Genomic DNA, 16,687 nt, shown 5'->3' on the forward strand with positions numbered 1-16,687 from the left:
CTCACAAGGCGATTAATTGGTTTAATTCGATTAAAATTTTAAACTTATCATTCAAAAGAGGCCTCTAGACTTCGACATAAACTTTAAACTTGTTACCCAATTCCGATCAATGGCAGACCACATTTGATGGGATTATAGTCGGCTGAACACCGTGACAAATCGGTGCATAACTTTTCCCACACATTCTCCAAAGACTACCATTTCCATTGGCGGTGGAGTTGATTAATCTCTGCCTACCGTCCACCATCTCTTTGTAATCGATCGATCAATGATATTCCGCAATAAAAACGAGTGGAAAACCGGTCAAAGAAGAGGAAAATGCTGAGTAGAGATTTTCCAGTGACCCAGTGCGTTTCTATCGATTAACTGCAGTTATATGCCATAGACAGTCTATATGCCATATCTACTATAGGAATAGGTGCGTTCGAAATGAGAGCACTTTTAGCTATTTCGGTGCAACTTTTTGTTCATTAAGTCCCCCCATTTGTACGAGTATATTATACCACCTAATTGGATGACAAGTAATGAGCCTTTTTTTCCGCCGCGTTGCAGCGCCAATACGCAAATGGACAACGATGTCACGCCCGTTTACCTGGCGGCGCAGGAGGGCCACTTGGAGGTGCTCAAGTTTCTGGTGCTCGAGGCCGGCGGCTCTTTGTACGTCCGTGCACGCGACGGAATGGCACCGATCCATGCCGCTTCACAAATGGGCTGCTTGGATTGCCTCAAATGGATGGTGAGTAGATGGTGCTCCAAATGCTTCGAATTCGGCCTTTTAATCCGATCTGCAAGCCGCTAACTGCCAACTTGGCTGGCCATCTTGGCCAACTTGCAGCAGGCAATGCGGGTCAATTGCTGCGTTAAGTGCATTGGCTAAAAATGCATGTTGCATTAGGATTGGACAGAAGCGAGCAAAAATAGAAAGGGTTTTTGTGGCTTATAAATATTTAATATTATTATAATATAATCCGATATTAATGGTGGGTTTAATAGATGATTAGTAATCTAAAATAAGCTAATGGCGGCATTAATATCAATTTACAATGCATACAATTGAAAATGCATCAAGCTTGTACATTCTAATAGTCTTCTTTCGTTGATGCAGAATACTAGTCTATTACTCGCAAAAGGAACATGGATTGTTCTTAACCCATTCATTTTTCGCAGTGCGGCTGTGAACCCGTTTCTTTTTGCTGATATCTGTGGGTCCTGTTTTTCAATAGTTTTAACGGGGTTCTCGAGTGGGATTCCCGGCCAGCTTGTCGCCAGGCCAGTGCCATTTATCAATCGGGGAATGCGCCCGATGGAGGAGGAAGCAAGTTGCCAAGTAGCCAAGTAGCCAAGTAGCGAAGTGGACAAGTGACCGAGGAGCGGAGAGAGTGGCTTATGCAAAGCCACATCTTCCAGTGCTGACAATGGCCTCCCAATAACCAGAATGCAATTTCAAGATCATCGCCATCGGCAGTGGAAAGCCGCCTTTCTAAATTGAACTAAATAGTTTCCATTATAGCCGCAACGCCTGCCGCCGGCTGGCAAACCACTTTCCACATACGCAGTCTGTGAGATACTTAACCGCCGAAAGACATTGAGTTGATTTAGTGGACAAGGAGTCGTCATTTCGATGGACAGCGCGGAATGAAAACCTCAACATGTCGTCAAGACATCGTGCTTTTAGTTGGATAAGCTGTAATAAACATGGCCAAAATGACAGTTGTGCTTCGAACTAAAAAGACATTAATGGATCGTTCGGTTCGGGGTGGTTTTAACACATAATCATTATTATTTATATATATAGTCAGTTAATACACATAGTAAATCATTTTATTGCACACATATTATATTTGATTTCCCCCTTATCCCATCAAAGGTCCAGGATCAAGGTGTGGATCCCAATTTGAGGGATGGCGATGGAGCCACGCCCCTGCACTTTGCAGCCTCCCGTGGACATCTATCCGTAGTCCGTTGGCTGCTCAATCACGGAGCCAAATTGTCCCTGGATAAATATGGCAAGTCGCCCATTAACGATGCGGCAGAAAATCAGCAGGTTGAGGTGAGTGTTGATCATAGAAAAATTGAAATTAAACATACTTATTAACATATTTTACCATTTTTTCTTGTTAAGTGCCTGAACGTCTTGGTTCAGCACGGCACTTCGGTGGATTACAATGGCAAAAGTAGCTCACAGCGGCACAAGTCGCAGCAGCAACTGCACCAGCAGCACCAGCAACAGCAGCAGCAACAGCAGCAGCAGCACCTGAGCAGCAGCTGCAACTCGAACTCGAATTCCTCGAAGCAGACGAGTCGCAGCAATACGATCAAGTCCAAGTCCTCCTCGACTTTGAGCTCCGACGTGGAGCCATTTTACTTGCATCCACCGGCCTTAGCAGGCGGATCAGGAGGATCGGGAATGGGCTTGGCCATGGGAATGGGCATGGGCATGGGCATGAGTATGGGCCTGGGAATCTCGAGGAAGAACAGCGATGCCTTGTACTCGCAACAATCGAGGAGTTCCTCCGAGAAGTTGTACAACGGTTCGTCCTCCTTGAGCGGCAATCCGGGTGGCAACAGTTCTTCGGGAGGCGGAGGCGTCGGAGGAGGAAGTGGAGGCGGTGGAGCCCTGCTGCCCAACGATGGTTTGTATGTGAACCCCATGCGGAATGGCGGCATGTACAACACCCCATCGCCGAATGGCAGCATCTCTGGGGAGTCGTTCTTCCTGCACGATCCGCAGGACATCATCTACAATCGGGTGCGGGATCTGTTCGTGGACTCCGATTGCAGCAGCAGTGTGAAGCAGCATGGCAAGAGTCACGCCCACCAACTGCTGCAGTCGAAAGCGGGCAACGCTATGACCATCCAGGCGGACGTCCATTCCAGCTCCAGCGGAGCGGGCAGCGGCTCTGACGAGTCCGTCTCCATCTCGTCCAGCTTCAACTCGCCGAAGCAGCAGCAGCAGCTGCGCAGCCAGAGTTTCAATCGCCACGGCAGCAGCAGCAACATCAGCGCCAGCGGCAACATCAAGAACAATAACTACAAGCCGCATAAGGGCAAGCCCAGCAATCAGAATGGCGGTGGGGATCACGACTACGAGGACATCTACCTGGTGCGCGAGGAGTCGCGCAAGCAGCACCAGCAGCAACAGCAACACCAGTTGCAGCAGCAACAGCAGCTGCAGCACCAGGCCACCCAGCAGCAGCAGCAGCAGCAGCAACAGCAACAGCAGCAGCAGCTGCAACACAAATACAACGTAGGACGATCCCGGTCGCGGGACAGTGGCTCCCATTCGCGATCGGCCAGCGCCAGTTCCACCAGGAGCACGGACATTGTGCTGCAGTACAGCAATCACGTAAGGATCATTTGTTGTTGCAACATAGAGGTTTAAAAGTATGCAACAAAGTATTTGAAATTGTCTACAGAACAACCTGATATGCACTTGCTACTTAAAATCACCTCTCAATGTGCTTATTAACTAAATTATGTTTTAGAATTTCATTATAACAAGTCCTTTCGATCCTGCAGCATTTGAACAACAAGCGCAACATGAACAACAACAGCAACATGAACAACAGCAGCAGCAACATTGCACTGAGCAGCAGCAACAACAACAACAACAATAGTCTGCTGAACCGCAATAAATCACATTCGATTATTGGACTGCACAGCAGCAAATACGAGTCCTCGCTGAAGGATAACTACAGCGCAAAGAACGTCAATCTGAAGAACCAGCTCCTCAACGGCGGCATCAAGAGCGATACCTACGAAAGTGTCTGTCCGCCGGAGGATGTGGCCGAGCGGACCAAGCAGACGCACAAGAACTCCATGATCCGCAACAATCTGGCGGATGCCTCCAGCAACAACAACACCAGCGGCAGCATCAACAACATCAGCAATATGAGCAACATGAACGGCGGCAATCAGAGCAGCAGGAATCTCAAGCGGGTCTCCTCGGCGCCACCAATGCAAAATCTGGCCGTGGGTGAGTACAGAATATATGATGGCAATAAATAATAAGATAACAAACTTTTTGGAATTATACTGCGTCTGTCTCTTGAGCAATTCTTTGTATGAAAGTGTTGACTTAAAACTCTTGAAAAATCCTCTTCTAATCCTTTAGTGAATGGACCACCTCCACCACCACTACCTCCACCATTGAGGACACCAGTTCAGCAGCAACGCAATAACTTGAGCGTCGATCAACCGAACAGCATGACCGGCAACAATGGCATCTACAAGAAGAATGTCTTCGGACCGAATCAGGGTCCAACCAATGCCAATGGAACAGGCGGTGCAGCTCCTCCGCCAGTACCGGCACCCAATCCCGTGGCCACTGAAGCAGTGGACTCGGATTCAGGACTTGAAGTGGTCGAGGAGCCGAGCTTGAGGCCATCGGAACTGGTGCGCGGCAATCACAATCGTACCATGTCCACAATATCGGGTGAGTTCTAAATGATTGAAAATATATAATATTGGGATCTTTCACTAATCAAAGGCGTTAAATTGGAAAATCTCGAATGATTAATGTACATAGTTTATTTCAAAATTGTGCACTGGTTGGAGTTATCCCAGGACCGCAGAACCATCATCACACCAAGATATCCGCTATAATCATTGATTGACTGATTGATTAAGGTTCCCCAACCGTTTGCCAGGTCTTTGAACCCCATGATTTTTGTGGGGGGTTCCGCATCGTCGATGGCTTGTGACCACTGTCCACTTGTCCGGCTTGATTGATCAATTAGGGGAAATTCGCCAGTCATGATCGGCTGATGGGGGGAAAATGGCTGTGAAGTGCCCTGCAGTGGAAAGAGATAGAAACGAGTTGCTCGAGGAGAACCTGATCTCTGAGCGGCAATCGAAGGCTGTCGATTGGATGGGATAATGGTTACATCTTGATTGAAGTGTTGGCTTTCAAGCAGTGTTAGCAAGTGCCTGTGCGAACAAAGCCATACAAATAATGTCGTCAGTTTGGAAATTATTATGATTGATTTGTGTGCAGCCATATGGCAACAATTTCTCCTTATTTCAACAAATGCAGTTTGAAGTTTGGCAATTTTCTTCCACTATTTTCCATCACCTTTCAGGATGTCTTTGCTAATTAGTTAAAAATCCAAATGGTCGTTTTCCTAGCCGATTTGCTGAAGCCCGAAGACAATAACCCTCATTATCACACAATAAATATTGGGTATTTACTTAATTGCAAAAACGGGCGTAACTACGCAAGCAAAAAACAATTGAAAAATGCGAATAATACCTGCCATGTTTGACATGTGTTGGCTCCGATTTTCCATTTGTTAATTGCCCATTATGTCCGATGGGGCAGGAGAAATGGATAGAGGCTTTAATTGAGCCGACGTTCACACGATAAGGCGGCAAAGATCCGTGGAAAATGTGGCCAAAACAAAGAAATGGAAGTCGGGCCTTGTGCTGGAAAAGTGAAAAAGTGGAAGTGCCAGCGATGAAACAATACCAGCCACTTGACTGCCGTATAAGACACAAGTCATTCGATATAAGCTACACTCAGCGAAAAGTCGAAGCTCATGTGCTCCTCTCACACTGAAGAATAATATGATGGGGCTTTCTTTTAAAGATAAGCACACGCTAAGGATCATATAATATTTTTTAGTTCCATACTAATTGTAAAAATCTTGAGAGAAATCTAAAATCCTGGGAACTGTCTAATCTCTGTACATCTGTACATTTTTGGCTTATAACCCAATTGTTTTAACATCATTTTGATAAAGAGTTTTTAGCAATAGATAAATTCGGTCGATGTGAATTATTTCGTGTGCATCAACCTACAACATAGTCGATTGTCGTTGGGTTGGAGGCCTTCAAAAGACGTATGTGTATACCAAGTACCCACAGTGGACATTTGGGATCCCCGATTCGCGATGAGGAAGCAATTTGCCAGCCACAACTCGCGAATGTCCCACACACACACATGCACACACTTGATCATAACAATTGGCCACCGTCGAGCCACCACCCGCACCACCGCTCACATGGGCCACGCCCACTGTGCCTCCTCCGCCTTCTGGCAATCGGCTCGTGGGGAACTTCGCATCTGCCAGCTGCGAAAGTTTTACCCACGAAAGTGAACGTGTTTCTGCGAAGCGGCCTCTCTCGTGTCTCCAATGCGATCCGTCGTCATGGTCTTGGGTGAATAACTTTGGCGATGGCTTGAACCCAGTTCAGGCTGCCAACGGAGCTCGCCCAGGCAACATCGTCACCCGGAGTTGAGAGCCGCGACTTTTCCAAGCCTCCACCCCGACTTTTCCGGCCGTCCATATCGCGTTGAATATTCTGATAATGTGCTTTGATTGAAAATAGATAACAGAATGAATATGCTGGGCTCGGTTAAGATGCACAAGAATTCGCGCCGAAACTATTTCACGCTCAGCTTCCATCGGTTCGATATTTTTCGGTGTAAGTGCTCCCAACTGAAATCGGTGTTGTGGATAATCTCAAAGGGTTACAGCTCGTGAAGTGTATTTATTTTAGGTTTTTGTGTGCGTTTGTGGTTTTGTTAAGTGGTTTTAAAGCTACATCATTCTTTGATGGCTTTAAATAAGTACGGCTACATTTGATGATAGATTGCAAACGAGTAATTTATTTAAGTTGTGTGTTGCGCAACTTGTACCTTGTCTAGCTAACTTACAATTTGTTTTTATAAATTTTGTTTTTCATATTAAAGTAATATTTATTTTTACTGTTAAGCATATCCCGTTTAAAATGTTTTTTAAATAAGTAACTTAAAGGTTACAGTTTTCTAAATAATTAAATTGAACATTAATTGCTTAATATTATTATTGAAATGCTTAATATTTTATCCAGAGTGGACAGCTTTAAAACAAACGTGATTTGCAAGCCAAGCCAATTAAGTCAATTTAAAAACTGATACCATGAAGATCAGGCATTGCACTCGTAAAACTACAAACGAAACCAAACTGGACATCAACTCCAATTTCGAATTTCACCGCGAACTTGACAAGTACAAGCCGCTTTTTGCTCCGCACAAATTAAAAGATAAAATGTGTGGGGACATGTGAAAAATGAAAAATGTGCTTTTCGTTAGCTCGCTGGAGTTGTTTTTTCAAAACGATTGAATAAATTCAATACAAACTGGCTGGACTCGATTGCGAGTGGTTTTGGCCATAAGAGTGCAGCCATGAATCTGCACCACCACCTCTATGGTCTCGTCCAAACCACGTAATGATCGCCGTGGAAACGGGTTACCAAAGGCCGTGAAAGTTGGGGACCCGATGCGATCGGGTTTAGATGGTGTTTGTCCAATCAACCGGCTGCCTGGAAATTGAATGCAGAGAGGCGACTTCCATGGAAACGGCGGCTAATTCAATTTTTATGGGTATACTCCCACGAAGATGTCGGCAGTGAACTTATTCTTCCGTGTCTGGAGATATTAATCCAACTATATTATATATATGAGGTTTCCCAGGAAGCGGAGCGAGCTTTCCGTCCAATCTGAGCTGGTTCCAGGGAAACAATAAGGAAAGGCATGGAATTAGGGCACTTGAAGATGTTTCCGGCAATATATCCACTTATCGGCAGATATTTACATAGCTCCGTTCCTTGGTTAAATTGAGGTATCGAGTATCTCTCGATTACATATACCTTTAACCACCAATTAGTTATCATTTATCAACTTGAGATTCTGAAGTTTGGTTACCAATTAATGTGTATGCCTATAATTAATTGAAATATAAATATTTCAAATAAACTGGAGTAAAAGTGAAGGCAACTGAAACTTGATTTGGAAGCCAAGAAAATATTAGAAATATATTCATTTTTTAAATGGATATATAAATGATTATTACAGTTTCCAAAATGAGCTCTAATTTCAAATTATTTGCATTCCAATATGCAGCACTCATTTCTCATTTCTCTCCGTTAGACTTCCACACAAAAGTAATTTATTTGATTTACTTGTTCGAGTGCTCGTATTTTTATATGCAACTGGGCTGCAGCTCCGTCTCCGTCTCCGTCTCCTCGCAAATCTCCGTCTGGTGAAAGGCGCCTACGCAGCGATCCATTGTGGTTTGGGCTTTTCGTAGCTTCGTAGTTTCATAGTTTCGTATTTTCTTCAGTACATTTGCTGTAGTTTATTTGCTGGCTGCTCAAGTAAGCATGACCAGAGTCAGACTGCTGGCTGATAACTGCTAACCCACAAAACTCATAAATAAATTGGTTCAATTCCAGCGAACAAGAAAGCCAAGCTGCTCAATGCCGGCAGCACAAATGGTAGCTCCATTGCCGCCAGCTCGGAGGACTCTCAGTCCCGATTCGGAGGATCTGTACATGCTGCCAATGGTTCTGCGGCCAATGCCCACTTCTATGGCTACTCGGAGGGCAACAAAAACCAGGGGAGCAATGGACACAGCAACGGAGGTGGCGGCAATTATCCCAGCCATCCCAATCAGCCACACTACGCGACTGGTCAGCCGCATCAGTACACGCCCAGCCTGTACGGAGGAGGCTCCTCCGCCGAGGATCACTACGAACTTACACAGCAGCAGCAGCAGATCTACGGAGAAACCCACTTGGCCGGCGGACAGAGGACGGGCGGACCCAATCTGGTCAACAAGCAGCTGGTGTTGCCTTTTGTGCCGCCCAGTTTTCCCAATAAATCACAAGACGGCGTCACGCATCTCATCAAGCCGTCCGAGTATCTCAAGAGCATCAGCATCGACAAGCGTTCGTGTCCATCCTCCACCCGGTGAGTAGTGCTTATCCCCCAATTACCCCCATGTATCGCAGCATATATGTATGTATGTACCTACTCGTATATATCCTCCATCCTCCGACTTTCAATTAGCACATGGCAGCCGATTTAATTTGGCTGAACATCTCGTGCAACGGCTTTTTATAATTAGTATCGGCGGTACAGTTGCCTCGCCTCAATTAGCCAAAATCCGAAAAAAAATATATAAAATAAAATACATGGCTTCAAAGACGCTTGGCTGCCGCTGGGCAATTAGCAGCTAGCAGATGGCTAGATCTCTGTGCTGCGCCAATTTGCAGCGGAAAAATGGCTAAAGAAAATATAGCCAGATTTTCTATACCCAACAAGAGTTTTTCTTACAAAATGCAATTTGAGACAACTCAATTTGAGGAAAGCGTAGCTGCTGATAAATTGGTGCTTAATGTGCGACTCATCAGTAATGGTATTGAAGTTTCTTGGTAACAAAATAGATCGGCTCGAAGAAAAAGGCAGATGCGCAGCACTGTAGACGAGATATTCGCGACTTCCTCTGCCGATCAAGAGTGCATGAAATTTTATGCGTACCACTTTGCGGCCTGCCACTTTTCTTAAGACAGATGCGATGTTGCAGCCGCCACTGCAACTCAGTTGCAATCCGAAGATGATACTGCGCACACGCCACACCTGGCGCAGGTCCGCTATTCGCCCACTGCCCACAACCCACCCCCATCTCCCAACTGCCCTCTGCCAATTGCCATTTCCCAGTGAAAGTAGCCGAGATCTCTACTTAATCCAACACTTTTCCCCATTTGTTCCACCAACAGCTCCACGGATACGGAGGACTACATGCAGATACAGATCGCCCAGCAGCAGCAGGTGCACCACTCGCAGCTCCACTCGCAGCATCCGCAGTCGCATCCGCACCAGCACCACCCCCATCCGCATCCACATCCGCACCATCCCCACCAGCTGCATGGAATGGGCGAGCAGCCGCCGTTGCCGCCACCACCGCCGCCTCTGCCCCACGGAATGTTACCCCCGCAGCCACTTATGGGTCCACCGATGGGTGTAGCAGGTGGCCAGGATGCAACCATGTCTGGCAAATCACACAAGCCCAAGAAGCCGCACGGATCGGCACCCAATAGCCAGGACACGGCCACCAGGAAGCAGCACCAGCCACTCTCGGCCATCTCTATCCAGGATCTGAACAGCGTGCAGGTGAGCAATTGCCACTCCACTGTGGTCAGGAACACATATTATTAGGATGGCTCATAAGAAAGAATTGTGCCTAACTTACTACCATTCCTGGACCAATTCTCCTCCAGCTGCGCCGCACGGACACACAGAAGGTACCGAAGCCCTATCAGATGCCAGCTCGCAGCCTGAGCATGCAGTGTCTGACCTCCAGCACGGAAACCTATCTGAAGTCCGACCTAATTGCCGAGCTAAAGATCTCCAAGGACATACCGGGCATCAAGAAGATGAAAGTGGAGCAGCAGATGGCCAGCCGGATGGACTCGGAGCACTACATGGAGATCACCAAGCAGTTCTCGGGCAACAACTATGTGGACCAGGTGAGTTCTGGCCAACTGGTGCCAGCCGAAACACAAGCGAACGGTGGCTAAGAGGCGGGTCAAAGATCTACTTGCAGATACCGGAACGGGACCAGGCCGGCAACGCCATACCCGATTGGAAGCGTCAGATGATGGCCAAGAAGGCGGCCGAGCGGGCCAAGAAGGACTTCGAGGAGCGCATGGCCCAAGAGGCAGAGTCACGCCGCCTCTCCCAGATTCCCCAGTGGAAGCGGGATCTACTGGCGCGACGCGAGGAGACGGAGAACAAGCTGAAGTAAGTGGGTGTAGTGGCTAGTGGGGAGTCTCCTGACCCCTGGCCTCAATTGTCTGACCTTCTTCTAGGGCGGCCATCTACACGCCCAAGGTGGAGGAGAACAACCGGGTGGCGGACACCTGGCGGCTGAAGAACCGCGCCATGTCCATCGACAACATCAACATCAATCTGGCCGGTATGGAACAGCACTACCAGCAGATCCAGTTCCAGCAGCAACACCTCCAGTTGGGCAACAAGGAGAACCATGGCGATCCCAAGGGAGCTGATCAGGATCAGGAGCACGGCGGTGGCGGTGGCGGTGGAAGCGGCGTTGGTAACTCTAACTGTGGCGTCAGTGGAGGGCAGGAGCTTATCGAACCATCGGAAGGCAGCCAGGGACACGCCGAGGCGGAGGAGGATAACATCATCCCCTGGCGCGCCCAGCTGCGCAAGACCAACAGCCGTCTCAGCCTGATCTGATGCATCCACGTACACATACCCGAAAAATTAAATCCATTCTTCAATCGACCCTAAGCGGTGCATTTTTTTTTTTTTTTTTTTTTTGGGGATTAACTTAAAGCATGTGCAATTATAATGATAAAAATCCTAAATATAAAGCATAAAACCTAAGCCTAAGGTCTAGCTACTTAGATTGTACTATATGCATAATCATAACCCGTATTTTTGCACCTAATTTTACTCCATGTTTTTTTTTTTTCGCCAAAACGAATATTGTTATTTCTAGTGTGCAGTACAGTATCGCAAGGCGAATCAAACGTATATATCTAATCTTAGCTGCTGTGCTTAAGTTCTATTTCGGTTTTGTATTTTAATCATTTATACTCTCCATTTTTTGACTATTTTTTGTGACTTGGCTTGATTTTATTTTGTACTGGAATTAATTTAATTGATCGGTTAAGCATTTTTTATTGTTATTTGTTTTTATATACGCGGCTCAAACAATATTACTTTTAATTATATAAATACACGAATACATACAACATATATGAATGAAAAAGCGAACGAATGAATCAATAAATACATATATTTAATTTAAAACAAGAGCGAATGCTTTAGTCAGCTAGTGTGAATGCGAGCGCGATTAATAATTTGAATCGTTGAACGAGCGCAATGGAAAAGCAGGAGGTCCTGGGACACGTGGCCAAGGTGGTCAGGGCCCTGATCACATCAGCTAAGCCACCGGTCGAGCTGCGGTCCATCGTCGAAGATTACATGGAGATCGAGGGTGAGACGATACCCTTTCGCAGTCTGGGCCACTCGAATGACCAAGAGCTGCTTAAGGATACGAATCAGTTCAACTCTGGCGGTCTTGGATTATGATGTCCGTTGGATCTGCTTTAGCCTGCTCCTCGCGCTTAGCTGCTTTCCTTATTTCTTGATCCCGCTGACGGTTCTGCTGCTGCTGCTGGCAATAATCCGGCTGCCAATACTCTGGCTGTGTTTGACAATGACGGCGGTCCGGCTTCTGATGATTTGGCTCCTTATTCTGTGGTTGGTTGTGGTACTTATTGATTTTACTCTACGAGTAAGGTGTTTAACTACGTGTTGTGACCTTCTTACTTGGACAAAATGGGTGTTGGTTGCAGTGATCCCTCTGTAATCCTTGCACTTCAGATTCTACTTTTCGGTTTTGTTGGAGTCCAGCCCCATTGTTACTGCTGCCGCCTATCATCTGGATCATCGAGTACAGAATATCCCTAAAGTCTATCTATTGGCAATGGAATTAAGATTTTGGACAATATAACATCCTTTTTTATGGGTATTGAACTGAAGGCTGAAGGTGGATGAAGTCATATAAGTCAGTAAGTAATAATAAGCATATCGATTTCCAATGCTTTGTATGTGTCACATTTGTTTAAAAGTTTGAAACAGTTTAAAATAAGCCATGTTTGTCTGTCCGTCCGTATCTCGGGATCTGAGGCACTCTACAGGCTACAGATAAGGTTGCCACACCCCGATCCGAATAACTCCCAAATAAGGAAAACAGCATCTGCTTTGCTTATAATTTCATGGTTTTATTACCATTTTTTGGAAGCGCTTATGTCATGCTGGCGATGCAGGTATTGATGTTGGGCACGAAGGCGTTGCAGCCGTCGACTACCTTCTTGGTAGCATTGACGTAGCAGGAGGAGGTGTTGAAGGGCAGGGCGGCGCCCTGCTTGATCATCGTGTTCATGCGGCGGACAAGAGACATGGTGGCCCAGAAGGCCTTCAGGGTGCAACGCATGACGCTCTTGGTGGAGGAGACGACGCCCCTGGAGGTGGAGCCGCACAGCTCGGACTTCATGTTGATGATCTTGTTGCTGGTGACGATCATTTGCTTGGCATTGTTCAGCATGGCCTGGACATCCTTTGGAATATTGCCGGTGCAGGTGCTCAAGTCGTCCACGTAGTTGGTACAGGTGAGCAGCACATTGGCCACTTCCTCGACGATGCACTTGGTGCCGTTGATGCCCTTGTATCCGGCCAACAGAATCTTGCGGCACGATCCAATGAAGCCGAACTGCTCGACGCCCATGAACTCATCCTCCATTGCCATCAACTCGGCGGCGTAGAGATCCTCAAGCTCGGCATCGGTGTAGGCCTCGAAGTCCTCGAAGGCACCTACGGCATTGGCCTAAAACAAGTTGGCAATAAGATTAGATTTAGGAATAGTAGTTCTTCATGATGTTGTCTGACTTACGTTGGCTGTGGCCAGGAGGAAGCTGGCGGAGGCCACGACCAGGAGGCAGACGTTGAGTACTTTCATGTTACTGGTGGATGGTTTCACTGGCTATTGTTTGCTGACCGATCCGTGGGGCTTGTTTATATAGACGATCGACCGGGGCCATATCAGTTAAGTGGCGATCCGGAGGTTCGATTCGCACATACACTTTGGTAAACCAATGTGCCGGCGATATGTATGCTTTAATTAACCCACCACACAAAGTCCGAAACTAATTTGGCATTATCTATGCATGGACACACAAAGAAGATAGCCAGATAGTCATATAGCCAGATTGTCCAGATTGGACAGGGCTTCCTTAGGTGGATCCGACACCACCCACCGCAAGCACTGGAAGATCATCTAGATAGGCGTTCCCATATATCGACGCTGCACCTGCATAATCGCAGGTGGACTGTTGCTCCCAGCAAACAATGGGTATTTTATTTTAATAACAAAACAAAACCCTTGGAAAAGTCGCCTATCTACGTTGTCAACGTCCGAGTGACAGTTTTTTAAGTGGCTTAAATCTAAATTAGAAATAAGCACGATTATTACAGTAGAAAAAGTATCAAGTATATTATAAAACTAATTATACTAAAAATGATAACCTTTTATCTTCAAACCTGTCTCATGGCTCTAGGTTAAGGTGATCATATCTGTTGAGAAATGTTGTTTTTGTCACACTTTCATTTTTATAAATTTTCATAGTGTTTCAAATAGTGATAGAAAGTACACTCGCACTGGTTTTCGTTTTTCGGCACAGACTTTTGGTTAACTGTAACTAAACAATTAACTAACTATTCTGTATACTATAAAATATACATTTATATTACAATTGAATTACATTTGATTTACTCTGATCTGAAAATTGTATGAATTGTACAAATCAATATATTTATGTTATAGAGCAACTTGTTATATTCCACTTAATAGAGTGGTCAGATATTTCATATAAAATTATAAAAGACAAAAGTGAATGTTATAGTCGAGTTCCCCGACTATCCGATGCCCGTTATTCAGCTAGTGTAAACGCAAACGAGAAATTTAATCATTTTTTGGGATATAGATAGATATTGGGGAATAAAATGAGAAACAAAATTTAAAAATGTTTAAAAGTCTGGACGTTTTGGTCGTTTTAAAAGTAAAAGGATGGGCGTGGCCACAGCGTTTTTGGTATACAGGTAAAAATTGGCAGGACAAACAATATAACAAAGAAAAATCGAAACATTTTTCAAAAGTGTGGGCCTGGCAGCTTTGGGCGGCTTTAGGGTGTTAGAGTGGGCGTGGCAACATGGGTCAACACATTTGCGCTGCGTATATGTCTCTATAAATCTGTATGCTGAATATCAACCTTCTAGCTCTCATTTTACCTGAGATCTCGACGTTCATACGGACAGACAGACATGACCAGATCGACTTGTTTAGTGATCCTGATCAAGAATATATGTATATACTTTATATAAACGCTTCTTTTTACTTTACAAGTAACGGGTATAAAAATATAGTTATGTATAGTATTAAAAAGGCTTCCTCTCCTCTAAGAAAATTAAAAAACTACCAAAAACTGTGATTACACGGTTTTTTATTGCATGCTCGAATCGATTGTGGGCACTAGGCCCCTAAGAAGTCAGCTTGGAGCAGCTGATGATGTTCTGGGGAAAGGCGGTGTAGTAGGTGGTCAGGGTGGTGACGGCATCGGAGACACAGGCGACGGCATTAGGACCAGTTTGCGGGATCTTCTTGGCCAGCTTGATGGCATCGTTCACTTGCTTCTTAAGGGACCACACCTTGCGCAGGGTCTTAACAAAGCAGCTGCCGGAGATCTTCGTCTCCTCGTCGTCCGTTTGGGGACAAGTGTTGGACCTCAGATTGATGAGGTCGTTGCAAGTGCTGAGGATCTTCTTGTTGGCGTTGATCAGTTTGGTCACATCCTTGCTGGCGGTGACGCCGCACACAACCACGTCCGAGTTAAATTGGGTCGCACTGTCCTTGATACCCGCCACCCACTTGAGGATGCAATTGAGTCCCTTAATGCTGCGCAAGGCGATCTTCAGGGACTTGTAGGTCGTACTCAGCAGGCTAAAGTCCTCCAGCTCCATGCTGCCATCGGTCACATCGTCCAGTTCTGGCGAGGAGTCCAGGGCGCTGGGAACAGGAGCCACCAATGCATTTACCTGGAATTTAAAGGTGTACTACCAATGCACAAGTAATTTATATTTTCTATTGCAAAACTTACGCAGAACAGGCCCAAAGCCAAAATAAGAATGGTATACTTCATGTTGTCGTTGTTTATAGGCAACTATGAAAAACCGTTTCCGATTGGGCCCTTTTATATCGCTTGGATTTTTAACCCTCTACTTGTCACGTAGGACTTGTAGATACAGAAATTCTAGTTACCTTACCAACATATAGGTTCATAACTCTATTATTATAACTAAATGTTAGCATTGCACGGATATTATATTATATTTATAGTATACGTACTGATGATGTACATATATCCAAGTTTTTTGTATACATTTTTTGTGTTAAGAAAAGCGGTTAAGACTATATTGAACGTGAGACAGTCACATTGGGGCTCTGATAACGCATTAAGCCAATTGATCAATTGGACACCGAATTTATCTATAAAATACAAAAAACCCAATTGATAACGGCTAGGCTCGAAAGACTTAAAACAACTAATTGGATTTCAGTTCGATTTTAAGTCATACTCTTGGGCTGACTTTCCTGCATACACACAGCATTAGTTTCACATATTAAACTGTATTTGCCTACTTTTGGGCTTAAGTTTATTACTTATTAAAAGATGGAAAACATAAAACAATTGAAATTATTTAAAATTAAATCCGTTTTAACACATCTCCTAACTAAAGCCAAATTGTTAATACTTTTCTGCCTTAGGGCGATTTGCAGATTAAAGGCCACCGTGCAATCACACCATTCAATTCGGATTTTACATACGGATTCCCATGAATGACACGGCAGTGAAGCAGCAAGTCTTACGTCGTCATCATCGTCGCTGGACAAAAGTCAGTTGACTTGAAGTGCCCTACGATTTGCTTTGCTAGCCACGTGAGAAGCGCCATATCTAATAAGCTGGCCGATTAGATGGCAGGTTCGAAATACGAAAATCGTCTCATAGAGGGGACCGTATCGATAAGGATTTATACACGCTTAGCCAGCAACTTATTCGCCTTTCATATATGCCTTTGATTGCTTCCAGGAAACGATAATTTCATTGGCGAACATAAGAGGTGCAGGGTAAGGCATTAGTCATAAATGTTCTCATATTAAAAAAAAAAAAAAAAAAAAAACAAAGGTGATACAACCGGTGACCTGTCAACGTTTCGGTAAAAGTTTATGACACAAAGTGTATGAATTGACAGAACAATAACTATTAATGTGCTGGG

General features: G+C 45.2%; 3 protein-coding genes across 14 annotated transcripts in view; 1 reads left to right on the top strand and 2 right to left on the bottom strand.

Annotated features, from left to right (window-relative positions):
* Positions 1-11,080, top strand: part of LOC117146446 (espin) — a 30,465-nt gene extending 19,385 nt beyond the window's left edge. For 5 of the 12 annotated variants that reach the window (XM_033312670.1, XM_033312664.1, XM_033312666.1 and 2 more), the window contains 10 exons: positions 553-736; positions 1,868-2,050; positions 2,123-3,346; positions 3,520-3,976; positions 4,115-4,435; positions 8,218-8,734; positions 9,544-9,937; positions 10,045-10,293; positions 10,359-10,567; positions 10,636-11,026. In XM_033312670.1, coding sequence (XP_033168561.1) covers positions 553-736; positions 1,868-2,050; positions 2,123-3,346; positions 3,520-3,976; positions 4,115-4,435; positions 8,218-8,734; positions 9,544-9,937; positions 10,045-10,293; positions 10,359-10,567; positions 10,636-11,026 — 4,129 coding nt within the window. Of the gene's footprint in view, positions 1-552; positions 737-1,867; positions 2,051-2,122; positions 3,347-3,519; positions 3,977-4,114; positions 4,436-6,176; positions 6,427-8,217; positions 8,735-9,333; positions 9,413-9,543; positions 9,938-10,044; positions 10,294-10,358; positions 10,568-10,635 lie in introns of those variants that run through there. The other 7 variants (XM_033312663.1, XM_033312674.1, XM_033312665.1 and 4 more) reach the window with 5 other exon arrangements.
* A 1,492-nt stretch (positions 11,081-12,572) lies between these two features.
* LOC117147069 lies at positions 12,573-13,331 on the bottom strand. The gene is made up of 2 exons (XM_033313830.1): positions 13,251-13,331; positions 12,573-13,184 (listed from the first exon to the last, which is right to left on the bottom strand). Exons 1-2 carry the CDS (start codon positions 13,314-13,316, stop codon positions 12,606-12,608), a joined length of 645 nt encoding a protein of 214 aa, XP_033169721.1. The 5' UTR covers positions 13,317-13,331; the 3' UTR covers positions 12,573-12,605.
* Positions 13,332-14,839: 1,508 nt separating this feature from the next.
* On the bottom strand, positions 14,840-15,571 carry LOC117147070. Its single transcript, XM_033313831.1, has 2 exons — positions 15,511-15,571; positions 14,840-15,448 (listed from the first exon to the last, which is right to left on the bottom strand). Exons 1-2 carry the CDS (start codon positions 15,550-15,552, stop codon positions 14,894-14,896), a joined length of 597 nt encoding a protein of 198 aa, XP_033169722.1. The 5' UTR covers positions 15,553-15,571; the 3' UTR covers positions 14,840-14,893.
* Between the last annotated feature and the right edge of the window lie 1,116 nt (positions 15,572-16,687).

The sequence above is a fragment of the Drosophila mauritiana genome, chromosome X (genome assembly GCF_004382145.1).
Source record: "Drosophila mauritiana strain mau12 chromosome X, ASM438214v1, whole genome shotgun sequence".
Classification (NCBI taxonomy): Eukaryota; Metazoa; Arthropoda; class Insecta; order Diptera; family Drosophilidae; genus Drosophila; species Drosophila mauritiana.

What these genes read in the sequence shown, in the direction of transcription:
- LOC117147069 (XM_033313830.1), bottom strand. Translation starts at nt 13,316, where the DNA reads ATGAAAGTACTCAACGTCTGCCTCCTGGTCGTGGCCTCCGCCAGCTTC. An exon ending in TCCTCCTGGCCACAGCCAAC is followed by an intron (nt 13,185 to 13,250) that starts GTAAGTCAGACA and finishes AACTTGTTTTAG; the next exon opens with GCCAATGCCGTAGGTGCCTT.
- LOC117147070 (XM_033313831.1), bottom strand. Translation starts at nt 15,552, where the DNA reads ATGAAGTATACCATTCTTATTTTGGCTTTGGGCCTGTTCTGC. An exon ending in TGGCTTTGGGCCTGTTCTGC is followed by an intron (nt 15,449 to 15,510) that starts GTAAGTTTTGCA and finishes TTTAAATTCCAG; the next exon opens with GTAAATGCATTGGTGGCTCC.